We start from the raw sequence: 26,568 nt of genomic DNA, 5'->3' as shown, positions 1-26,568 counted from the left end.
TTCATGGCCATGTCGTTAACATAAATAAAGATCAATGAAAAAAATGGAATGATAAGTGGATGAAAGGATGTGGCAGTATCTCTGGGTACTTGTTAATGACAGTTTTTCGTTCTCATTAATCTTTAGGAAAATTCGTACCAAATTCTCAGCAGTTACACTGACATAATATAAGATGGCCCACCTGAATTCATGGCAATGATGAAATAAAATTGAACATTGAAAAGGTTTCCCAGAAAGGCTGTGAAGTCTTCCTCCTTGGAGGTATTCAGAAACTGTCTGGACACGGTCCTGGGCATCTGGCTGTAGGCACCCCTGCTTGAATGGGGGTGCTGGACATGGGGACCTCCAGAGATCCCTTCCAGCTGCAGCCACGGTGGTTCTTCAGAAATGAGTGATGGAAACCAGCTGTGTCATAGAAGAGAAGGATTTGAAGGGCGGGAATATGATCAAAAATAGTGAATCACGCAACTTCATGATGTGATATTGAAGGATAAAAAAGCCCAGTGGAATGTTGGACCTTGTGCAGTCAGGCTTGACCAAAGCAGCTGACCAGAGGGGTGAAGGTCCTTCTGGTACAGCTGCATCTGAAATATGCCTTTCACTTCTAGAAACCTCATTTACTAGAAGATGAGGAATAATTAGAGGATTTAAAGAAAAACTTTAGGACTGATAGTCTGGAAATAGAACATGAGAAGATAGGCGGAAATCATTGTAGCATGTCATCTGGCCAGTGACATGATTCTTTTAACTTCTTTTAACTTTCTTTTAACTTTGGCTAACAAATTACTCTGAGGGTGACGTGATGGACTGCAAATGCTGAAAAGCTGAGACAGCCAACAACAGGGAGGAATTCATTAAGGAATATGAGAGAAAATTACAAAATGCAGAATTTAGTTTGAACATCAGGAAAAATTTCTTGATGAGTTTGAGTTACGGGAAGAGTGATACAGGGAAGGAGAGGTGTCTCGCTGCTTGATCAGTTTGTGTCCTGCGTCAGCCTACTGTTAATATCTTCCATATGCTGCACTCCTGGGCTGGGATGAAAGATTTTAATGTAGACTTTCAGGGATGGGCTGGATGCCATCAGACCTGTGAGAAGGTTCCTGTATCTGTCCCACATTCTCTAGAGCAGTGCACGTACAGTTATGTTGGGTGCACTATTTTTCATATATAATGAAAATTAATGACAGGTAGTTATGGAAGTTCTCTGCACACCCAGCAATGACAGGACAATCGCTGCCTTCATTCAGGTGTGCCTGGGTGACGTTGCCCACCTTTATTTGCCTTGCCTCATGGAAGCTGTGCTCTGTGTGTTACACTTCCAAGCGGCGCTCAGCTGGGAATGACCATCTTCACTTCTGTCCGCCTCCCACAGCCTCACCGTTTTTCTGTCATCTTCCATCTAGTGTGTTCATGTCTGTCTTCTGGGCAGAGGCAACGCTTTAAGATGTGGTGGTGATATTAATGACATGAAACTTGAAAAATAGGAAAGGAGAAAACTGAAACCAAAGAGTCTATGAAATGCTTAAAAAGTCATAGAAGGGCTTGGAAGTGTTCAGCTAGAAATGTGGTGATTTTTACAGATTTATTCTTGCAGTCTAGATAATAGGATGATCTGTTTCCTAAATGATTGACTTTATAGGTTAGCTTTCCAAAGGGGCTGGGCATTCCCATTTCCTGGAAGATTGTGGGGCTGATCCAAGGCATACTGCTGCTACCTGGAAAAATGTTTTTTATTTTTGTCATTCAAGTCAGGTTTTTACTCTTAGCTGTTTTGGAGAACCCCGTTGCCTTTAGTCATCAGCAGCATATCCCTGGAAGTCAGCAGCACATGTTCTTTAATATAAAGTTTCTCTTTTCTTGCTGTCAAATGTTTTGAGCCATCAAACTGCACTTTTTGTAAGCTTTTTGGTAAAAGAGAACATTTAAAACAAGCTTAGCAATTGTGTTTGTCTCTTCATATACGAAGAAAAGGGTTTTTTTGACATTTGTATAGGTTGGGAAAGTAAGACTGAAGTATTCAGATGAATAGGATAGCACAGGTATATTTTAAGGAATTTAGGGATTTTAGTCCATAAATTACACTGTAAGGATTTGCCTCTCTATTCGTGCATGGTGGTTTAATGCTATTGATTTGTGTTGTTAAATGTGCACTTGTGATACTCAATGCTTTTGCAAATAGATGTATAGGCGGTAGGTGAATCTGACAGGGACTGGCTCCCTGGGTGCTTTAGAGCTTTTTAGTACTGATGTGAAAAAATTACAAATCTTGTTGTATGCATTTTTGGCTTTCCTAAATGTCTTATCTCTATGTTCTTCTAAGTAGTAGTAATGATGTAAGCTAACAGGACTTTCTCCAAGTAAGGATAATTAATTTAATAATATTTTTCCCCCCAAGATGTATATTCCATAACAGTATCAGCCATTTGAAAGGAAGAAACAACTCTTCAGAATGCAGAAGACTTCAAGCACTCTAATTGTCTTCCAGTTATATTTTACATAAATTTTTTATTTTTAAAAAAATTCCTTCCAAGAACAGCAGGTTTTTGTCATTGTCTTTACTTGCTCATTGTGAAGTTGGATGAGGATTAACTCTGTTTACACCCATGGAATATCCTCAATAAAACATTTATTTTAATCTAAAATGAAGTATTATCTCTCCACTTTTTTAAGTGCTCTCTATCTGCTCCAGCTCGATGGAGAACGGAGAGACTTATTAATTCCAGTGGTATTTGGATCAGAGCCGTAGAAGGCCAATGTAAAGAAAAGACTTGGGTTTCTCTGTAGTGCTGTCCTACTGTTTGAATTGTATGTTCTGCTCTCCTGCCATATAAGATATTTGTATTGATTCTTTTTATCTGTTTTCTGAAACACAAAGCTCCACTGGCAAAAATGCTTGGCCTTGTCTCACCTAACTACATCTCCATCTAGATTCCTTCTGCATTCTATAAAGAGAAATGAGAATTTTCATCTCATCTTTGGGCAAATGCTGCAGAGGAGAGGGATGATCCTGCTTCCAGATGTGCCTGTCATTTTGTTATCTGTGGAGGCAGTCAAGGTGAAATGGTTAGAATTCTGATTTTAGATGTCTGAAAGTAGGTGGCCTGTCATTGGGAAATCTAAAGGAAAATGAATCTCCCCTTCTTAAAAAGATATGTTTTGGAATAGTCAAAGAAAAAAAGCTGGTGACTTCATAAGTTACATTCCTTCTGCTCACATTGACGTCAGCGTTTCTTACGCTGCCAAGGTAAACTCACCCCTGTTTGGTTCAGAGGGACTAGAAAAACACCTTTCATTGTAGAGTCTGTGTGCCAAGCGTGTCACGTGAAATTGCATTTTTTGTGACAAAAGCAGATTTACACCAGGAGCTTGGCTAAGACTTACCTTCTTTATTGCCATTAGGCTACCAAACAGCATCAGAAAATAATGAATTTTGCTGACTACTAAACCGGTGGTGTGGAGTCTACAAGTGAAAACATTTTCTATGTTGCTATTATATTATTTCCAAAACAATATCTTCCTTTCCAGTTTCTTGTGTTACCTATTTCAATAATTGGAAATATGTGTTTCAGAAGAGTGGGAATATGAGTGATAAGGAAGAAGAAATAGCTGCTGTGACATGTTGGTTCACTAAAGTTGCAATGGTTGGTTCAAGTTGGTTCAAAAGGTGTCAATTCTGTGTCTTCCAGAGTTGATAATTCAGAAGATCCAGTGTATGAGAGCTTAGAAGAGTTCCACGTTTTTGTCTTAGCCCATATTTTGAGAAGACCTATTGTTGTAGTAGCAGACACAATGTTGCGAGACTCAGGGGGAGAAGGTAAGAGTTCTTCATTAGAAATGTATGTACCTACATAAATTGAATTAATCATAAACAAAAGAGCCAGCTGTAACACATCTGAGTGTTTAGGGGTTAGCTGCTGCCTTTTTGTGGAGGTGGGGGGAAGAGCAGAATGTTAATCCCTTTCTACTAGATAAAAGTAAAAAATACAAGATAATTATGTAAGTCTCATGGAAAACCTGTTTATCCTAGATGTTTACTATTAACTTAATAACCACCAAATTACAGAGCACAACACATTTCTTACTGGTCTGTGTTAACAAGGTTCCAATTTTGCTGTGTTATCTTAGTGCCCCTTAAAACTCTGCATAGATCTATCTAATCTGACTTGGGAAAACTGAATTTTGAATGTGTGTAGATCGGCTTTTTGTTTGTACTAGCTCCTTTGCAGCCTCTTGTTCAAGAGTTTCCAGAATGTTTTATTCAGTTTGCACATGTGAACACACAAATGTTAGATCCGTATGTGGAACCAACTGGACAACTCTCTGAACAGGACTTGAATGATTAAATTAGTCTCTTTCACTTTCTACCGTGAACTAATAGAATACTAACTATTGATAGTATGATGCTTAACTAAAGGGGAATGATTGGTTGATTAAAGGGGGATATTGAACATGTGGTAGAGTTTACAGAAATATACTTCCACAGGGAAATGCTGGGTAATTTCAGTTTCTGTGCAAGTTGTGAACTGCCAGGTAGGAGTTGTATGGTTGCTGTCCACTCTGACAGACTCCATCACTATTGCTCCATCTCCTCATAATTCCCCTCCGCACACTTTCACTTCCTTGACCCAATCTGATTCTGCACAGTAATAACAATGTTTTGTTCACCACTGGCCTCATATGGACCAGCATGATCAAGTTACCTCAGTTTAATGGTTTAATGTACAAAGTACCGGTTTTCAGAAAGACTAATAACTTTGTCAAATTTGGACAGACTCACCAAAATGTAGATCTGTGCCTCAAACTCAATGCTGTTCTTCATCCCAAAGTCTGGACACAGCAGACTCTTCAAAGAAAAAGCCTCTAGTAAAAACAGTGCATTGTTTGGGGTTACTTTTTCCTTATGCTCATTTTGGAAATATTTCAGCAATAAGGATTCATATTTTCACAGCTGAAGGAAATATGATGGGTTAGAAGCAAACACATTGAGAGGATTTTCCTGCCCAAACTTGCTGTTTCCCATAATTATAAACAAGCACAGAATCTCTCAAAGCTCTACCTTTACAGATGCAGCATCCCATTCAAATTCTATTTGTGGAATTTTTTAATCTTTCCTTATGTTCATTATATATACATACATATACACATTCATACATATATGATGTGATAACATGTGCGTGTGGACTATAAACATGTTTGTAATGTTTCTCATAGAAATCTGTTAATGCAAGGCACAAGCAGAGTATGTTACCAAAAGAGCCGGTAGTGTATTTACTGTGGCTTATTAGAAAATATCTTGTACCTGAAAGCATTACAGGAAGGTACCAATCTGGATACATGTGTGAGAATCATTAGGATTTCATTACAAGACCTTAATATCTTTACTAGTAAACAATTAGAGCAAGAAAAATATATGTGTAAGAACAAAAAGTTTTCATTATTGTTCTTAGTATATTTTCTGATGTTTTTATGATGAAATTTTACCTGTTGTTATGACTGTTTTCTGCACTGATTACTCCACTTTAGGCTGCTCACCTGGAGCTCTGAAAATGTTGTAGCACAATTGTTACACACAATAGAACCAACATAACTGTCTGTTCTTTGACATAATTTTAAAATATACATACATATATATAAAACACATTTTTCTTTGCAGCATTTGCACCTATACCATTTGGAGGAATTTATTTGCCACTTGAAGTTCTACCTAACAGATGCCATTGCTCACCTCTTGTGCTAGCCTACGATCAGGCCCATTTCTCCGCACTTGTTTCCATGGAACAAAAAGATCAACAGAGAGAACAAGGTATGCTATAAACACGGCAGCACAAGGGTGTGTGTCGAATGCAATGCCCAAAGCACTTTCTGATACCTGTCGGTGTATTTATCTATCAGAAAGGAAACAATAGCCACTAAATTTTATTGCTGTATTAGGAGCCTAAGTGGTCTAATCACAAGACTGGGAGCCAAGAACTCTTCAGTCCTAATCCTTGTGCTATCGCTGTCTGTCTTTGGTGCTTAAACATTTTCCGTCAATTCCATATATGTAAATAGGTATAATCAGAGCTACCTGCTGTGCTTCTGTGTTCTTGAAGGCATTTGTTAATTTGGGTTAGTAAAGTAAAGATTAAGTATGAGTCAGATTACTAGTGAAAACTCGCATAATGGAAAAGTCTCTCTTCTAGTGTGCTAAATGCACTTCTCATTTAAAAACGTTTGGTAGAGATGTTTTATCATCTTGCTGTCTTCTGCTTTACTTTAGAACACTGACAACAAAGTCTGACCAGGTATTTCTGTGTCAAGTTTGAGCTTCCTGTATATGGGATTGGGAGTGACAAGAGTTTCAGGACTGGATTTGTTCCTGCATCAGTAGCCTAGGAGCTAGCTATTCCTGCCCTTGTTTGGAAGAACTGTTTGCTTCATAGTAGAATACTGTGAGATGGACTCCTATGTGTCTTTGCTCCTTTTGTTGGGAAGGGAAAAGTATATTGGCAAAACCATGGTGAGCCTTTAGAAAAATTCAGTGCAGTTTTGCTATTAGGTATGAGTCCTCCTGGGTTTTTTCTTTTGCCTGATGACACTGCAGGGGTGTTTTGATACCATGTAAAGTAAACATGGAATGTGTGCTGGTTGTTGTGATCTCCTGACTGAATTTCATTTAGTCCTCCTTCCTAGAAAGCAATTTAGAGGCAAGTAAATACCTTCATTTAATTCCCTAATCCTGTGTGCATTTCATCTGATTTTGTATATATTAAACATTTGCCATGCTTGTGAGACAGTCAGCGTGATGCAGCTGTGTAAAGTAGAGAGAAAGACATTAATTAAAATGATGCAACAGAGGAAAGAAACTCTCAAACAACAGGTTTTGTTGCAGACATCTTCATGCTAGAATTTGACATGTAGTTAAGTCATCCTTCTTGGAAGGAGCACAGGGTGTTTTATATGAGGTTGTGTGAGATGGGAAACACTCTGCTAAGGGATGCAGGTGGTATTGGCAAACTTTGTGTTGGTGAAGAGGAGACTAAATCGTAAGACAGAAACAGAGAAGAAGATTGCTCTAGATGTCAGCTATTCAGTGGGAAAATCAATCCAGCCCAACTGTTGAGCCTTCAGGGGCACATAGCTCTGTCAGGGGTGTGTAGATAGGTGCTCGGCAATAGGTCTGGCCTTTGCAGTTCACAGCGGGACACTGCAGCTGCTTCCAGCCCTCCGTCTGTAGAGGAGCGGCTCTTAGGAAAATCCTTTTCACATAGGAACCATTTCCAAAGCAGTACACTGAGGTGTGATGTGAAACGCCTTGTGAGGAATGAAAGTTTGCAAAGGAAACCATTTTAATACAATAATGTGATACAAATAAAGACAGAGTTTTGAAGAGCCTCTTTAAGGATACTGTTCCACTGTTGGTAGTTGCTGATGATACGATGCAGCCAGGACTGTAATGTCAGCGTGCCGTTAGGTTAGCAGCTCCTGCATGTATGTCTATGTTACAAATCATAGAGTTGTCCTGTTGTACAACATGCCTCTGTGGCTTTGGTCTAGGTCTTTTTAGGTCCATTGGTGGTGAAAAATTACAATTTCTGGAGTAGGCAGTCTTGTTTCTTCCTGTCTAAGAACTGGGATTGGAATATCACTAGCCTGACAGTAACATCATTTATTTCAGGCACCTCCATCTGACTTCATACAATACTTCATTGTCACAGGTCTTACAACAGCCTATGTGTATAAATAATTTGATTGAGTACACAGACATAACAATCTCTGCAATAACTTTGCAGACAGAGTAACTGCCACCCACCAAACCTTTTGCTATTGTGCTATCCTTGAAGTGACAAGATTGACAAAAGGCAGTGAGGGAAACGACTGCTCGGTTGCTCTGACCCCACCTCTCAGTACGCGTTTAAGTATGCAGCGATACACCTTGGTGCCCCCTACTGAAGCATTCCCAATATCACAAGCCGTATATTCCTGTTAATTGCAGGCTGCAAGATCTTGGGTTTGATAACAAGGTCACATACTTGATTTCTCCCACAAGTGCTATCAATAATGTTAAATATACTTGTGGTTAGAAACTGTCTTTCTGTAGGCATTTCCTACACCTGTAGTCGCACAGGAAAGGTGCTGGAAGAGAAGAAGCTCCCAAAGATCCAGCACAGCATCAGTAACGTTAAATACTGGCTTTGCTCGTGTTCAAGTTCATCCAGGTTAATTACAGGGGCTGTTGAATCAAAATAGTGAGTATTATGATCTGATTTTACATGTTTCACTGCAGGGCCTTGAATACACAGGCTTCAATTCTGTGGAACAGCAGAGAGCCCTTGGCATTAAGTCTGGGATGAAGGGAATGCTTTAGCTTTCGGCTGCCAAGCTGGTTGCTGTTAGAGACTGCAGCATCTAACAGCGACCACAGCATTGCTATTGTCCTTCAGATGCTGTGGCAGGAAATAGATTGGCACAAGGATGCTCTAATAACGCCTTATTTTTTGTACCTTGTCGGCGTAGAGATGTTGGCAGCTTTGGCACAGGGGCAGGGAGAGCCACAGTTGTTAAAGCAGAAAACACTGCACAGGTGCCACAGCACAGGTGTCACTGCACACGGCCGGATTTTGAACTGCCGGAATGCAGCTGAGAGCTGAGCACTACAGCTTCTTACAATGAGCATCTCCGATAACCAGGCTGTTCATGGCTTACAGTATTTGTACTCTGACCATGTAACGGGATGTCAGGAGCAGTGCCTGAAGCTAGCTGTCTGAATACTGCATGTACATACACACGTGTGTAAACTGCTCCGCAGCGTTCTTTTAGAGGAGACAGTATGGCCTGTACTTGTGCAGTATGTGTGGCCAAATAGATGCCAATGCAAACACCTGAAGTTCTGCCTTGGCATATAGTTAGTTTATCAGATCATTGTGAGCACTGCTATAAATGTATGTAAAGAGAGAAAGCATGCTAACATCCTCTTGTCTGAAGAGGATTTAAAACACTTTTTGATATGTCTTCTTTTTACCAGCACACAGCTGGCGTTCTGACGGCCACTGAGAGCCCTCTTGTTCTGAAACCCACAACATCTAATTAAAAACCTGTAAATACTTCTGTATTCATGCAGGCTGTATTTATGCAGGTGTTTGGGATCTTTGTTTATGGACAATAAAGAGCAGCTCTCAACTGCCCCCAGGAGTGCTTCGTTGAACTTGGAGCTTGCTGTGCTGCCGCACTTTGCCATGCTGCCACGCACTGCCGCCCAGCCAGCAGTGAAATGGCTGCCCCCAGCCCATTTGCAGTAACAAGTGGGAGAGGTGGACGGTGGTTTGTAACAGCAGCATATCGGTGTCTGTGTCAGCATTTTATTTTACTAGTATTTTCGGCACTAGTTAAATTGTTCTTCTTTCTAGAAGATGAACAATGACACTTGAGGCATGGAGATGAGTGCTGGGAAGCACTGTGACTTGGCAGCACAGACGGTAGTGCACCCAGCTGGGGAATGGTGTGAAAGTCCACCCTGTGCCTCTTAAAACTGCCACGGACAAACCAGTTGCTGTTACTTGTGACGTATCCCATCTGTCAGCATTAGGACTTGTAGAGTGTGTTCCAAATAGTGTCACTTCAGCTAGTGAGCATCCCAACCCAAGCGTCACTGCGCTGCCACACCACAGCTGCAAGCTCCAATGCGGCTGGGCATCAGGAAGCTGCTACAGTCTGGATTGGTTTAGAAATTCATGTGGAGGATCCTGCTCGCAGCCCTAATATTAAAGTACTCTTGTCAGGAATGTGGGGAAATCCTACAAGGAACCCCCGCTGTCAAACAGAGTTCGCAGAGAGAGAGGAGGTCTCTTGCAATGAAGACAGAATTTTAAAACTCCATTATTTTAGCAGATACTTTTTGCGTGAAGATGGTAGCGCTCCATTCCAGCCTCACAGTATCCCTTACCATGAGTATACAGTTTCCATTCACCTCAGAGTTTGAAAAATAATAGTTAACAAATTTCTGTGGGAAGATGGAGACAGTATAGGTCATAATGTGTGCATTAGTTAAAACAGCAGTGATATGCTACAGATAATCAGCTCTAAACTTTGTTTGGTACTTTGATATTAAGACTTCAATAAAACTATCACTAAACATTTCTAATAGGTTATTTTCAGTGTCACTAGTAACAGCCAGCTTTAAAAAAGGATTCCTTTAAAGAATTGTGTCTAAAAATTACTATTTATTGAATATGTGAAAATTAGTTAGTTTCAAGGTGTCCTTAGAAAAGAGACTCAAATTTACTTTTTGAGGTTTGCATCCCAAAGAGACAGAGTCAACTGTCTGCACAGTTCTTTGGCCCAGGCTTGCCAACATCTGCTTCCAGCTCACATTCCCAGTTCTCTGCCAGGCTGCACCTGTAAGGTCAGGTGCTACCGGAGGTGGAAGCGTTGTGTTTCACTTATTATGCTGCTCTTTTCTAAGTTGCCTTCTTCCTTTAAACAGTTGATAAATTGCACTGTAAGGTCAGTTGTAAATCCAGTCAGTACTTGCTAGTAATTCAGTTAATTGGCAGGGTATGTGTTTTCCTTGTGAAATGTGAGCAGTTAATTGTGTTCATAGCTATTGCAGCCCCGTTGTTGCAATAATTTCACTGAAGGCAGCAGAGTAAGCCCTCATATTACACCAATAAGTGTTGAAAAGTTTATTCAGTTGTCACCTGTGCTGTAGGTGTCTTGTGTTCTCATGCCTCAGGAGCTCGCTTTACAGTGTATTTGGAATTGCAGAGGTATCCTCTCTGGTACTTACTCACATTGAGTTTCTTTAACGAGCTAAATTTTCTTACAATATTAATTTCTGTGCTTGCATCTAACAGTGGTATCTGCAACTGATGTTGATTAATCTCCAGCTGTTCTTATATTAACTTACTTTAACATGTTCACTGTTGCCATTAATATGGGGAAAGTATTTCAAGAATTGCCTGCTATAAGCAGTAGGGGGCAACACATCCACGGAATTTGTGGAAGTTTGACCTTTTTATTTCCAGTCTGCAAAGATGACAAAATACGTATATTTTCTGCGGTTGTTGTCGAACTGTCTGAACCAAATACTGACTTCACTGTGTTAATCTAAAATGCAGGTTTAAAATTTCCTGCATTCTACTAGGTGAGGAACAATATTGAACCAAAAATGCTGTACCTTTGTATTAACAACAAATGTTTTCTGAACTGCAGAAAAGATTATAAACACCATATAACCAGTAAGTGCAATTAATTTTCAATAATTCAGTGCCACGATGTTTGGGTGATTTCTCCAGGTTTTGTTGCCCTTTGGTGCTCCTGGAATGAATACCTAGGCAAAGTCCTTAAGGACCTAGTATAGAAAATTCCTTGATTGGTGTTCAGAGGAGCAGCAGTGATGAGGAAGCCACCCAGTCCTTCAACAGCTTTTGCTTTGTTTCTGACGAAATGGAAGCACGTTGCTGGCTTTGATTAAAGCTGACAGTGCTTTTCTCTTAGTTCCTTGCTGGTGCTGAATGCTCAACGCTAAAATCAGAGCGCAGGCCCTGTGCTGCATGTGAAGCAGGGTGGCACGTGTCAGAAGGCAGAGCCCTAGCGGGGAGGGAAGGGCTGGAAGAACCAGAACAGGCAGTGATGCTGGGCTGTGACAGCAGTAATGGTCTTTTCACTGCACTCGAGACAGGCCTCCAACTGACCTCTTAACACATATATATGTCAATCTATGCATCTCGATTATGCTAATTCACAGTTTGAGTCCAAAATTGCTGTAACTACGGTTTGCTTTGTTTCTTAATGATGTTATCAATATATTTTTGTTCCTTTGGCATTGGAAAACAGAAAGATACTAAGATGAGGTGACAAAATAATTAACAAGTATGTGCATCTGTGTGAGAGGCAGTAAGAGTATTTCAACTTTCTATTGCTTTCTGCTTTTCTAATGGCTCTGTCTGTTGTGCATTACAAAATGGCAATATTGTTCTCCCAGAGGTCTCCCCCGGCCCCTCCCCCCCCAGGTAACTGTCTTTCACTCCAAGAGCAATCAGTGTATTAACCTCTCCCTCGCCTGTTCTGTTGCACAAACATCAAAACAGGGAAATGGAGCTTGGTATAAATCGTTTGTGGTGCTCTGGATGTGGCTATTCTGCAGCACACTTCAACCATTTATGCTGCTTTTCACAGCTGAATCATTTTTCATTGTTGTTGTTTTTGTCCTCCCCCTGTCCCCCCATCCTTGTGTCTTCTCTACTTCAGCGGTGATCCCCCTGACTGACTCTGAACACAAGTTACTGCCTTTGCACTTTGCGGTCGATCCTGGGAAAGACTGGGAGTGGGGAAAAGATGACAATGATAACACCAGACTGGCCAAGTAAGACCTTTCTGTAACTTTAGTGTTAAGCGTTAAAATGTCTGGAGCCATACCTGATTGAAGTACGGGGAGAGCTTCTAGCAGACAGACAGGGCTTTGTTCGTGCTCTCTGCTTACATGGCAGAGGACAGGGGTGGGTGTCCGGTGGGTGGTCATGTTCAGGCTGCTGTTACATCTCTCGCTGTTAACAAGTACTGCTTTTTCTTTGAGGCTTTTTGACTGTTTGTTCCCTTCTTTTTTCATCCTTAGTTTGATTCTGTCTCTCGAGGCAAAGCTTAATCTTCTGCACAGCTATATGAATGTAACGTGGATACGCATACCATCTGAGACACGGGTAAGGTGAACCTCCCCCTTGATCAAAACAAGAGGCGAGTTCTGAGGCGTGACAGGGTGTTGCACAGGGTGGGCTGCCTGGAGACACCTCGGTGTCCTAGCAGCAGGGACAAGTCACTCGTGGCACGTCACCATTGCAGTCAGGCTTATAGATTTTTCTACTTATTTGTTTCAATAACACGGTTGCTTGGTTTTTTTGCAACTCGTACTCTGTTCTGAAATGTATTTTCTAGCTTAATCTTTCTGTTACTTATTTCAGTAGTCCGTGTAGTTCAGAAAAACCTTAAAACAGACCTTTTCTCACCATTGTTTTCTCAGAACTTTGGCTTGTTCTCCTAATGCCACTGTTAGGTCACCAGTCCCAAGTCCTTTCTCTTTCAGAGAATACATTTGCACCCCATTGGACAGCTCCCAGTTTAGAGTGGCTGACAAGAGGCCACAGACTGGCACTAAACTGGAGCCTGGTTCTTTCAGAAAGCGGTTTTAGAACCATGCCCAACTGGCACCTAGTCAGCCGCAAATTTCTCTGCAAATTACATTGAATAGATTGAGGCGTTAGTCTGGAGGCAAAAGGTTGCTAGGAGAGGGTGGATGTGATTTAGACAGCCTACACAGATGGGGTTTGAAAAGAGGGAAAGAACACAAAAGGAGAAAGCATTTAACAGGCTGCAAGAGGGGGAAAATCCATTTTTCTACAGTTTCTACAGTGGTAGCTACCACGTCAGAAAAAGGAGAGGCAAAATGGTCCTGTAGTTGTAAGCTCTGAGCCTGAAATTTGTGAGAGCACACGAGCGTGGCCAGGTCCCCTTAGCACTGGGTTTCTCCTTTGCCAGTTGCAGGGAGAGAGAAAGCAAGGGACACAGGCATTGAGGATTCTTCTGTGACTACTTAGTTTTACCATTTTCTTACTTACAAAGTAACAGCATTGCTCCCTGCTGAGTGCTGGGGTGCTCAGGCAATTGAGAGAGAAAGGACATTTAAGTAGCCAGGGACAAGAAGCAGGCATGCATTTCTATACTGCAAGTATATACATCTGCAGAGCTCTGAATCGTTATGGTTAGTTAAATGTTTCATATTCGTCTCTAGCAGAATTTAGCTTCATGGTGCCTGAAAGCAAGGCTAAGTTTTGCAGGAGTAAATGAACACAGCCACATTTTAAAGTATCCTAGGATCCTCATTACTGCATATTCAAGAAAGATGTTCTATTACCTTACCTAAAATACAAATTGGAACTCGGACTTCTGACACCAGTTTTATCTGCATTGTACTTCCAGTCAGAATGAATGCACCTTATTGTATTTCTCAGTCTACTTGCTGAAGTTTAATATTTCGGGCAAGATGTTTAGCTCTGGTCTGGTGCAGCACACCTTTGATTTTCATGCACCAGAGACCTGAACAATGAAGAAACCAATTTAAATAAGTTGGGTTTTGAACACGATGAATTTTGAAACACTGCTAACGCACAGGTTTGTGTGCTGCATCCCCCTCTCAGCTTTCAGCAGAACCTCATTTCTCTTCCATCAAAATACTGTCGTTTTCTTTCCATGCTCTGTCCTCCCCCCTGGCTGAGAGGCAGCCTGTGTCATAGGTGCTTCCTGCTGAAGGGCCGATCCCTGCTGCCAGCCACGCAGCGGGGCGGCACAAGCAGGGCGGCTGTGTGCCCGCATCTGCCATTGATCAGGCACTGGTTGTCACAGAACCTCTGGATGACCGACCTCTGTCCTACAAACATGCTTGAAATGAGCCAAAAGCCACAGCAGGAATAAGCAAGATACATAGTCAGCCCAGCCAAATGAGCTGCTTTATTTGGTGAAGAAACCAGCCTAAAATGTCAGTGCATAAATTTAAAAGTACATTTGAAATCAGTGTCAAAATCTATAATGGATTTGGGGGAGGGGGGCGTTTGCACCAAGTCCCTGTGTGAAACTGATTTTGCGGTATCTAATTATAATTACTTTTCCATAGCAGGCCCCTTTGGCTCAACCAGAATCCCCTACAGCTTCAGCTGGGGAAGACGTTCAGTCTCTGGCTGACTCAATGGACTCGGACCGAGATTCCATCTGTAGTAATTCCAACGGCAATAATGGCAAAAACAGTAAAGAAAAAGAAAAGGACAAACAGAGAAAAGATAAAGACAAAACCAGGACGGATTCAGTTGCCAATAAAATAGGAAGCCTCAGCAAAACCCTGGGAATTAAACTGAAAAAGAATATGGGTGGTCTTGGAGGCCTGGTGCATGGCAAAATGAGCAGAGCCAATTCAGGGAATGGAAAAAATGGTGACACAGTAGAGAAGGTCAAAGAGAAGAAGTCCAAGTCTCGAAAAGGGAGCAAAGAGGAATCGGGACAGTCGGCGAGCACTTCTCCATCCGAAAAGACCACTCCATCTCCGACTGACAGAGCTAGCAACTCACCCACTGAGAAGGTGAACACTAAGTCCTTTGATAAGCAGTCTGACCCATGGAAGTACAGCACTGACGTGAAACTCAGCCTGAACATTTTGAGAGCTGCCATGCAGGGCGAACGAAAGTTTATTTTTGCCGGCCTTCTTTTGACCAGTCATAGGCATCAGTTCCACGAGGAGATGATAGGCTATTACCTGACCAGTGCACAGGAGCGTTTCAACGCAGAGCAGGAACAGAAGAGAAAGGATGCTGAGAAAAAGGCTGCACTGAATGGGTCATCTAGCAGGAAACTGGAGCCAGAAGCGTACTCAAAAGAAAAATTAGAAACGTCTCCTCAGGATAGGGCATCACCCGTCTTGCCTCAAAGCCATACAACTCAACTGGTTTTAAAATTTAAAGATCGCACTAGTCCCACTCCTGGGTCATTTTCTTCGCCTAGTAATGGTGCTAAGAAAAGTGGACCCATTCCGGTATCTGCCCACTATAGCCATACGCCACCTGTTCAAAGGCAAAGTGTCATCCATTTGCATGATGTCAACTCCAAGCCATCGAGCTTCCAAGATGATACCTACAAGCCAGTGGTTGGCACCTTAAAAACCTGTGCCACCTATCCCCAACAAAACAGATCACTGTCTTCTCAGAGCTATAGCCCAGCCCGGATATCCGGGATCCGTACGGTGAACACGGTGGAATCGCTGAGCTATGCCATGCCTACCGAACACAAGTCTCAGACATACACAAATGGATTTAATACTGGTGATATTAGAGACTGCTTAGAATATGCTGATGAGGATGCTCCTCAGACCTGGTTGAACAATGATAAAAATCAAGGCAGAAGCACAGTTTGCCCAATATATTCCATCCAGCAGAACCGCTGTAAGAAGGAGAACTGTTCCTTTTATGGTCGGCCTGAGACTGAGAATTACTGTTCGTACTGCTACAAAGAAGAGTTAAAGCGCAGGGAGAGAGAAAGCAAGGGACACAGGCATTGAGGATTCTTCTGTGACTACTTAGTTTTACCATTTTCTTACTTACAAAGTAAACAGTGTTGAATTGCAGTAAAAGGAATCCTTAAGAAAAGAATAAAGGATTGATGAGTAAATAGTGTCTAGCTTTTCGCTTTTCCGGGGCAATGAGGAAATAATAGGATTAATTTATCATAAAAAAAAGTATTATTTTCCATTTTGTCGGTGTCTTTTTTACATACACTGGTAAGCTGAAGGGTTGTTTACTCCTTTGTCAGTGCTGTGTATATGTTTGGTCAAAAATTTACTAATGGTGCCTGAATTTACACTGACATCACTCAGGTAGTAGAATGATAGGGAAAAGTCATAATACCGGAGATGTGGTGTTGTAGTAGGGTAGTATCTGCCTTGCAGACATTTGGAATTCTATAGCTATTATGAGAGTATTTTTTCCTCAGTAAAACCTAAATTTTTCATAGCCTTTTTTTTTCAGGAGGGTAGTGCTTTTGCATACTGCACATTTTTAACACGGCAGCATATTGCATTGCTACTAACGTTTGTACTCATTTCAGTCTAAAGTTGAATGATTCTGGGAAAATGGGAGTGAAAGGTCTGAATTCATGAGGGCTGTAGCCCTTTTTTATTTTAAGTTCTTACCAGTTATTTCTACATTTCCATAAAAAGGTAGAATGAGCCAATTTTATTTGTACTGAGTATTTCAACAGGTTTTATAAAAAATATATGATGACTTGCAAGACTTCACGTCACAAAAAATCTCCATATAGTATAGTTTTGGGCACCTGAATTTCAGTAGTATTTCCATTTCTGTTAAAATTGAGAGGCGTTAAATGAAAATCCAAAAATCTTATTAGATTTGGATAATTTGGTGACCAGCTAGGAAAGTTAGGATCATTTTAGAGCTGAATGAACTGCTTGTCAAAACAAAGGTATTGCACCAATTGATTCTCTTAGCCATTGCATGAATTTAATCATTATTTATTCCTTTCTCAGCATTATTGAGTGATAAGTTATCGCAAATATAATTACTTCTTAATGTTTCTTGGAAGTCTGGTGGCTCCATCTATTTTCTGAGTCTTCTCCTAGAGTGAGTTATGTACCCCGCAGGAGGTTCCAAGATGGCTATAAAGTATCTCCAGTATGAATTGCAACTCCTAGCACATGTTTGCACAAGTCTGATACCCAGATATTTACAGAAGTATCTGCAATATTTTTGAAAACAAAACTTTGCTCATAGAAACATTTCTGTAAAGCAGACACTGCAAATACTGGTAAAGTATGTGTATGACATTAGGAAGTGTTCTTCAATATAGTACTCGCCATTTTTGCACCCCTCCATCACCAACTGGTGTAATGTAGTAAGAACAGATCTTTAGCCTTTTTGCACTTGTAAGCAATGGCTCATTTACTGTCTACCTATTTTTTTTTAAAAAAAAGAACCCTCACTTTCTAGAAATAGGTGAAGTGCTGCCTCCAAGACCGATTACTCTGCCACCTGAAGATGCAGAACATGAGTTCTGCCTTGCTCGCTATGGAATAGCACTTTTCTGGCCCGCACAGGAAAGGTTCTTTGCCAAACAGTCTTTGTTCCTGATTCTTTGCTGCTGTAGCCCAGTTTTTACTCTTGACGTGGGCTCCACCACTTCCCTTGCTTACAGTTAATCCTAGTGAGCCTTGAAACCAAGCCTGAAGTAGTCTGTGAAACAAGATACACAAATTTATGCTGACATGTGCTGGCTTTCAGGAAAAGCACATAAGCTTTTGCTAATGTCCCACTGAAATCTGTGCAACTGAGCATGTACTTCAAATTTACCATATCTTTAGGTTTTCTGCTGAGTGGGATATTTAAAGAATCATTTCAAAATAAGTCCATTAGCCACTCCTAAAAAGCCACGGTCTGTGCTGTGAATCCAGACCTGTACTTTGTATTTGTGCCATTACTGACTGTTACTGAATTTGCATTCCTTCACAAGAGGGAGGTATCGGTGCGTGTAATGAGAGGGGAAAGCTCCGTGTGACTGCTGTCCCTCAGGTAAGCGCACTCTAAACCCTGTGCCTCCGGCCGCGCGCACTGGTCACCAGTGCCTGTTCTGGTTAAGGGTGGTGGTTACCTGCTGGTTCTCATCAGAGAAATCCGGTTGCAGATCGTGCTAAACCAAGCCAGATCGCGTTAAAGCACAACAAATGGCATACTTATTTGTGTTTGTTGCTGCGACTGAGGAAAGTGGCAGGATAGAACTTCAAGAAAAAAAGAAATATTTAAGAATTCATAGAGCGTTAGAGTAGCAGTAGCATTTGATACTCTGAGAATTGCTTCTATGTAAAGTGCTTAAGAAATCCTACATTAGCAGCCAGCTACACCAGCCCCCGTGTATTTGTCAGCTGTATCTGTTCTGAATGAGGGAAAAAGTAACAGCACGTATGTAAAAATAAGCCATTACCATGAGAATTTGCTGTTTCCCATTTTTCAAAAGAGTTGTTTCTATGGTATGTTTTTAAGATCCACTGCTCACAAAAGAAAGATTTACAGCTGGACGATATTTAGATAAATTACTCTGTTCTGTATTATTGAATAGACTGTACCTGTATGTTAGATTATTTTGAAAAATTAACTGGTCTTCTGAATAATAATAGGCTTGTCTGTGTAGGGTACCAAGCTTTAGTATTCACTATCATCGTCAAGTCACTCAGATATTTCCATAAATATATACCACTACTGGATTGCACATTTTTAAATATCTGTTATATGAAATACTGACAGAACACTTTTTAGTTGTATCTGTTTCCTCAGAATACTCCTCTTGGTATATCTTTGAATAATTTGCTTAATATTGCTGTTTTCTTTTAGAACTGTCTTCAAATACCCCACTATTCTTTTGTCCCTTAACATCTGATACTGAAAAGAAGCTGCAGGCCTACAATGCAATTTGCCAGTTAAATTCTACCCACCTTTTCATAGTAATTGTCCTATTTTCTGGATAAGTATTACTGTGATTTTTTTAAAAAATATTTTTAATTTTTTATTATTATTATTATTTCTGAGGTATTTGTGGCAGTCGTCTAAAGAAGATCCCATAGCTGGTATTGAACAGTCCAAACATGCAGAAACAGTGCCTCCCCCTGAGGAAGGGATTGTCCCCCTAACCGAAGAGCCTAGCGATGTGAGGACATTTTCTACCTATTTTTTCCCAGAGGGAATCCCCAATTGCTCATGACTTGCAATCACCAGCACTGGAAGAAATTGTGTCATTCCTCAGCTAGGTATAAGAGGGAATAACCTTCAAATGTATTTTTCTGTTGCACTAAATGGCTAACCTTTGACTGCTCTTTTGGTTTATTTTTCCTTACATTGAAAGCTATAGGTAGCCCAGAGGCCAGCAAGCCCTTTTCGGTGCCTGGTCTGCCCTCTCCGTACCTTCCAGAACTTAGTCCCAGCTGTACAGAACTCAGTTTTAGTTTTGCGGGACCCTGTTTGTTTCTTCTGTTAGCTCAGGTGGCTGCAAGACACGTGTATTTTTGCAGTTGCATGTGCTTTTCCCCCCTCTCTCTCCTTGACAGGGATTCAACAATTTTCACTGTTGTCCGGATCTCAAAAGTACGAACTAGATCCTGGGTAGGCTGCACCTTCCCAGAACAGAGCCAACATCACCGGGAGATATTTAGGTTGGAGGAAGCTGGATTTTTTTTTAGTCTGTGAATGTACAATTTTTCTAATTTAAAAAAGGCTTAAACCAATTATGCAAGTTTTTTACATTGTTCATAAACTCTGATACAAAGGTCTGTTTGTAACAGAGGACACCTGTAATACATAATGGGTTTCAGTCACACTTTATATTAAAGTTCCATTTGAAATGCTTTATAAAGAGTTAATCAACTATTGCTAGATTTTACAAGTATTTTTTCAAATGTGGCTATCAGTTGTAGCATACGGCTAACAGGCAGCTCATTCAGAAGAAGGTGGCACAGATTATCGAAGGTAACTTCAGATATTTTGGATTTTAAAACAATTGATTAACCTTCTGTTATTATGGTTCATTACGCTTTATAAATGCGATGGAAATACAGTGTGTGGCCCAGCTTTAGCAATTACTTCCTACTTCCTAGGTCAAAGGCAACATTAAGGGCATCAGTGAAAGGAAGATGCTGTCCTTGGGGAGTTCCCTGTTCCTTGTTTCTTAAGAAGTCTAAGTAGGCCAAGTGAAGTCTTCAGAGTCATCTTTTCTAAAGCCACAAAGTTGATGATGTAAGCAGTGTTGCTTGGCACGGCGTTGAGGAGGGATGCTAACATGGGTTTGCGTGCCGTGTGGCTGCAGATCAGGGCAGTCTGCGGAGGCCGTAGCAGTCCTTGCATGTATCGGCATATTCAGGGTCATCTACTTCTCGTGTGGTGGAGGTGTAGATATCAAAAAATCCACAGCACAGATCTGACAAAAAAAAATACTGCCCTCTAACTCTGATTCTGCAAACAGTTAAACTGGTGCTTAACTTCACCGCACCCTGACATCAAGGAGACTGCTTTTTTCCAGAAACTTCATGTAACTGTTAAGAAAAAGCATAAATGTTTGTGGGATCCAGGCCTAAGCCTTTAGCCAGTGTTTGCTCCCCTCGGGCTGCCTGGTGTTACTCTTCCAGTGAGAGAATCGATGAGGATTTTGCCCGAGGAGGCGAGGGGAGCCTTCGGCCTCTCTAGGCTGGCCCTGCTGCCCTCTGAAATGGGTGGGCAGGGTGCCCCCAGTAGTGGGCCCTGCCGTCAGGCCTCCGTGGCACTCAGGCGCCTGCAAGCTGGACGTGAAAGCAGAGTAGGAGCTAGTAAGGGAGTAGGGTCTTCGTAACGCTGGGAACGTTTTGCACAGGCCGAACCCCGTATGTTAATAGAAACCACAATAATCTTCAATAAACACAGGTCCAGAGAAGCAAAATAACTGGTGGTGATTGTAGATGGCTTTTCAGCTTAGGGTATTTGAAGAGTATTTGTTTTAGGGTATGGCAGCTCGCGCAGAGGATCGCGAACAGTATATAGCATAGAGCTAAAATTATTTCAGTAACAGACAGTAGTACCTGTTTTAATTTGCACATTAAGTTCCAGTGTATATGACTAAAATATTATATTGTTAAAAATGAAAGGAAACCAATAGAGGTGTTTGTAAGTATGTTCTGTTTGTAGACAAGGCTGTATTATGTTGGAATTTTACAAGCCAAGTTTAAATTGTAATATAGAAATTATTTTTATATTATTTTCAAAATATGCTACAGAGCAATATTTTGCACCTTTATTATAAACAGGGTCATCATTTTAGTAGGTTACCTTCAGAAATGCTGGTAGAAATTAACCGTGAAGAATGCTTTGTAAATGTACTTGTTTCTAACTGCTCTGTCTGTTGTGCACATCTATATCTAATGCGCGTTGAATATACAATTTTTTTTCAATTGAAAAGCTTTAAATTTTTCTTTATATATTTTGGTACAACACTGTCCCTCCCTATTCAATTCCACTCTTTTTTCCAGTCCTACCAGTCACCATTTTTCTAAGCAGCTTCTGAATAAATGTTCATCTGGAAAGTTTTCTTGACAAATGAAACATTTCTGCACAGATATTGATTGATTTAAGACATTCATAATACACCTTGGATCCACTGGAGTAGGATTACTTTGCTTTTAAAAAAATAATAAAACAGAGATTTATTATTCCTTCAGAGTGAAAATCAAGCATTAATAACCAGTGCAACCATTTAACATCTGTGGGAAGAAAATCACTCTAGATCATAGAAAAGTCATCCTCTAATTGGCAGGTTCATTGTGTCTTAATATATATCTAATATGCATTTTATTCTTGCAGATTAAAGTGTTCAGATTTTATTTCTTCTTAGTTCTTTGTACTGTACATATCAGTTACTGATGATCTGTGCAAAAAAGACTTTGCAAACTATGCGTAACGTTAAGCTAGGAGTCAGTGTAGTTTTTAAAATTCCATAAATTTTGTGGTTTAGTTTGTTGGGGTTGGTTTGTTTATTTAAGAATTACTGTTAAGGTATGTACTGCAACCAAAATTCTCAAGTCTGGGTGCCTAACTAACGTTAAGATTCTGCATCTAGGTTTCTCCTAATAGAGTGGGTTTAAGGTGTGCTGAGCATCAGTTTCTGTGGGAGGAAAAGTTCTTTCTTGGTTTCAGAAAATCAAGTGAGCATTACTCCAGCACACGTTCAGGGCTTTCCTTTGTAAGTCTACACTTCTTTTCAGTCAATGGAATTTACATTTTCTCTTTAGTGATTTTCCACGTGTGAACAAATAATTTGGCTTATTCATAAAGTGATTGCTTGCCTTGTACCAAACCACCACATACCTGTCCATTTAACTGTTGCATTCATAGTGGGGCTAGTGCGTTCCACCGACCTGGGGGGATTATGAGACCTTTTCTTCTTGGATATCCTGATCGCTCTGTTTTGATTATTTGATTTTCCTCTGAAATGAATGTGCTGTTCTGACTGCTGGTCAATGTCCCATTACCTGAATGCACGTACTGTACCAAGAGGATTGAAATGGCTGATGCACATTTGCACTGCGGAACACATGATATGGGTAAAAGCCACCATGTTCCAAACAGCCTTAAAATTACGACTCTCTGGGGACTGAGAGTCACTTAACTGGATGCAGCCTCGGTCCCAACTGCTTCATCTAACCATGGCTGTAAAACACTAGCCTCTGTCGTCTGTGTAACTGTTTTGTATTCATCTGAATAACCTGCCATCTTGAAGGCTTTTTTCCTTTAAAAATTTGTAATTCTTTGACAAGTGTCATTGTGTCAGGAAACCTTACTCAAAAGAGGAGATAAGATGTAAAATTCGAGAGATAATGGTAGCTAGCGGAGTAACCATGGCACCAAAATGCTGAAAAGAGGGAAACCAGTGAAGATGTATCAAAACTTATTTCCTGTCAAGTCTGGAAGTTTTGTAGAGGCTGTATTCTCAGAAAAAAAAAAAAAATATTTTGCCAATCATCTCTGCATCTAATGTAGTCTCTTACTTTGTGGCAGAGGTTTGCTGTTGGGGAAGAAGGGAGAGAAAAATGGCAAGTTTTCTTCCCTTCCTAAATAAAGCAATTTCTACTCTAGTGGCAGTCATCTGAGATTGCAAAAATATAATCCAGTGTTAGAACTAAACAGTGCCTAACTCCTGTGAGTTGTGTATTTTATTTTAATTTTGCCCCTTTCAAATGCTCTTTTAAAATAAAAAAAAAAAGGGGGGGGGTGAGGGGAAGTTTAAAGAATAAGCTTGTAGGACAGTTACCCAGTTCTTCCTTTTTTTCACATGCAAAATCCATATAAGCTTGAAAATGGAGTTACACTGGAGTTGCACTTCCCCTCTCAGGCAAGTTGAGAGGTAAAAGCTACATTTTTAGGCAAAACCCATGTAACTGCTTTGCCACAGAATAAAATTAGAACGCCTTGGCCCAGGAGCTTTGCCTGGCAGTATGTTGGGAGCTGGAGAGCCACGGCCAGCCTGGCCGAAACAGAGCAAGCCTGGTCGTTCTTGCCTTTAGAACAGACAGTTAGTCCTGGCCCGTGGCGTCTGAGCGGTGTCTTTGCAGTAAAGATGGAGCAGAACACTGCCTTGTCACTTGCACCAGGTTTAAGTAACAGAAAGCCTTTTCCCTGTGCTTTTAGTTAAAATATGCAGGAGGATGTAGCAGCAAAAGATGGCACCTTGGGCTCACAGAATGCCCTGCATCTCCTTTTCATGGGCTTGCAATCAGGTATGAATTGAAACGCAGCCATGTGGGCGTGACAGAAGCGCTCTCATCTCTGAACTTTGCAAATTGTGTGCACTTACGTTTTAATACTAACAGAAATATAGCAATGGTTTTATCGTTTATTTGCTCAAGGTTCTGAGTACTGTAAATATGGCCTTTGTGTACTGCACACGGTACGTGTCCAGGACAAACGATGCTTTTGCCTCGGAGCCGCTCAAAGAGCTTTGCATGCACATGATACCTGTCTCTGTTCAGTCACCATAAACCAAGGAGAACAAACGGGATTTAAGCCTAGATTAAATAATTCATGGAATTAGCCACCAACCATAGTATTCCAGGCCAGCTTTGACAGCTTTGTATAAAACTCTATCCCAATGATCTAGTTGAGGTTTGTGCTCTTTCCCAGGCAGGAGCAGTTACTTCTGCGTCTTTTCCAAGCCTTACTCTGCTAACTCCTTGTTGCACTTGTGATCTGCTGGTCTTCTCATGATTCAGCTGCAAAGCAGTTTTTCAAATCTGCATAGACCTCTTGTCTGTTACTGGAATCCATCTAGAGCTTTATTTTCTGTTCAATTGTAAGACGCAGAATACTGTTATAAACTTGTCCTAATGCCTTGACGTTGACGGTTGCGTGGCTGAAAGACTTTGTTCTCCTTGGAAGGCCTCGTTCTTCCTCGTTGATTCTTGTGACTGACATCTTTGTATGGAAGAAGCTGAATGAAACACTGAAAATGTCAATGCTGTTTACATGTATTTCTGCCATGTGGTGTAGTTTATCTTTTTTGTTACACAATTTTGTGTTGTTAAAACTCAATGCCTCTCAGATATGGACGAATCTTGAAGGATAGTCTGAATTATTATACACAAAAGGTATATGTAGCTAATTCATTGTAACTTTACTATTACTGTTGTATAATGTGCCCTCCCCAAATTGTTTATCTTTTTTGCTGTTGCTAACATTTTCCCTTTCATCTTCTACTTCCTTAGACAAATTCTAAAGCTCTTTGTCCTTAAAGCCTGTGGTAGATTTTCCAATAATGATTTGGCTTTCTTAGCTCAGTTTGCATATAGAGTGGCTTGTCTCCCCAATCAGGAATTAAAATAACACAGATGTCACACCCGTAGTTTACAGCAGTTCATTTACTCCTTAACTGAGTCTTTGTTCAATTATAACCAAAGCTAATTTTATGAAGTTTAAAAGATCAGGACAGGTAATGTGACACTTTCTAATAACCTAGCAAACTCAGCATTTTTAAAAACGTAGAAATAGTACAATGAACATACTTGTACTTGAAATCCGTGTTTCAAAGATGGACAGTAGCTGGGTCTCACTGAGGCTCAAGTGAATGTTAATAAGGAATAAAGCAAGTCTCACTGATTTTTGTTGGCTAAGAGTTCAGCTTCTTGGTAGTCGTACCATCCTCATTTTCCAGAGTCTGAGTCTGAGTTTCCTGTTGTCTTCTATAAGTTTATACTGTTTTAGCAAAGATTGATTTATGATTTCAATAAACAAAATGATAGATATACCAGAAACTTATTTAAAGCTGAAGTGACTTTTCAGGTTTCTCTCTGTTTGACCATTTTCATGCAAAACTTTTACCCCGTATGAAAGGAGTGAATTTTTATTTTCCTATTCCCTTCCCTATTTGCAATTTAAAGACATAATTGGTTGCAGTCACTTTCATCTGCACACAAAACAGCTGATAATTTTTAAGCTGACTGCCATGTCATGTTTAAACCCATGGTTCAAAAGAAACCAGGAGCATTAATTAATGTTAAAGGATAATGAATTTTTTTTGTTGTGAAAGGTGTGAGTTCTTGAGAACCTTTTCTACATGCAGTTTTCATTCAAATTCAATTTAAATGTCATTTTTAATCTGATCCATACTTCGACAAAGATGATGTGTAAGAGCTGTTTTTAGCAGTTGGATTGTTACTTTGTAAAGTATTAAAGCACTAAACCAATTTTTGCAATAGGTAGTAAAACTTGCTTTTGTTTTGAAAAACTTCCAGTTATAACTGTCGCACTTTTTATAGCAGAACTGTATTTAATTTCTTTCTTTTATGAAAGATTACTCAAAGTAACTGATAGCTCTGTAATCCGTGTGAATTGGCTTCTCCATTATTTGAAACTGAGAGAAGCTATAATGCCTATCCAATAAAATTAACTTATTTCTAAAGTATTTGTTTGCTTGAATTCTTGTTTGTGCTTTTTGTGTGATCTCCTCAGTGTTATGCTGGGGAAACACCGCAGCCTGGAAGGGCAGCAAGGGGCGAGGGGCACGCCGTGAACTGCGGGTGGGGGGTAACTGGGACGTCGCTGGCTCCCCTCCTGCAGCCGCCAAATCCACTCAGTTTGACTTCAAGGTCTGCATGAGGTGGGTCACCGACGGTCTGAGGCAAAAGCCAGACATGAGGCACTGCCAGGCCTGTTCAGCTTTTGCTTCTACAGTGTTCCCAGTTCCCGGGTTCCGAGGGCACAAGGGCCCCCTGTGCCGTGCCACGGGCTGGGCTGTGACCTACCACCCTCGGGACATCCATGCCCGTGCTGTCAGGTGGCAGCCAGGGCATTTGTCAAACATCTCTTGGTGAACTACAGTGTTTCGTTAGAAAAATCCCAAGTGCTGAAGAAGTCATATTAACCCATGGTAAGTTGTGCCAACAGTTAAGTAGCCATTTTTAAAAACCCTTTTATTTCTAACCTGAATTTGCCTGACTCTGGTTTCTGCCGTTGGGTCTCATCTCCCCCCTGTCTG

At 40.7% G+C, this 26,568-nt stretch overlaps 1 protein-coding gene across 6 annotated transcripts in view; it reads left to right on the top strand.

The window, feature by feature from the left end:
* OTUD7A (OTU deubiquitinase 7A) overlaps window positions 1-25,995 on the top strand; it is a 79,804-nt gene extending 53,809 nt beyond the window's left edge. For 5 of the 6 annotated variants that reach the window (XM_014287361.3, XM_027798084.2, XM_055716580.1 and 2 more), the window contains 5 exons: window positions 3,690-3,817; window positions 5,657-5,806; window positions 12,232-12,346; window positions 12,596-12,680; window positions 14,645-25,995. In XM_014287361.3, coding sequence (XP_014142836.2) covers window positions 3,690-3,817; window positions 5,657-5,806; window positions 12,232-12,346; window positions 12,596-12,680; window positions 14,645-16,075 — 1,909 coding nt within the window. In that variant the 3' untranslated portion in view covers window positions 16,076-25,995. The remainder of the gene's footprint in view (window positions 1-3,689; window positions 3,818-5,656; window positions 5,807-12,231; window positions 12,347-12,595; window positions 12,681-14,644) is intronic. The other variant, XM_027798082.2, reaches the window with a different exon arrangement.
* Window positions 25,996-26,568: the final 573 nt, after the last annotated feature.

Source organism: Falco cherrug, chromosome 7, assembly GCF_023634085.1.
Source record: "Falco cherrug isolate bFalChe1 chromosome 7, bFalChe1.pri, whole genome shotgun sequence".
Lineage (NCBI taxonomy): Eukaryota > Metazoa > Chordata > Aves > Falconiformes > Falconidae > Falco > Falco cherrug.
This window is presented reverse-complemented; position numbering and strand designations above follow the sequence as displayed.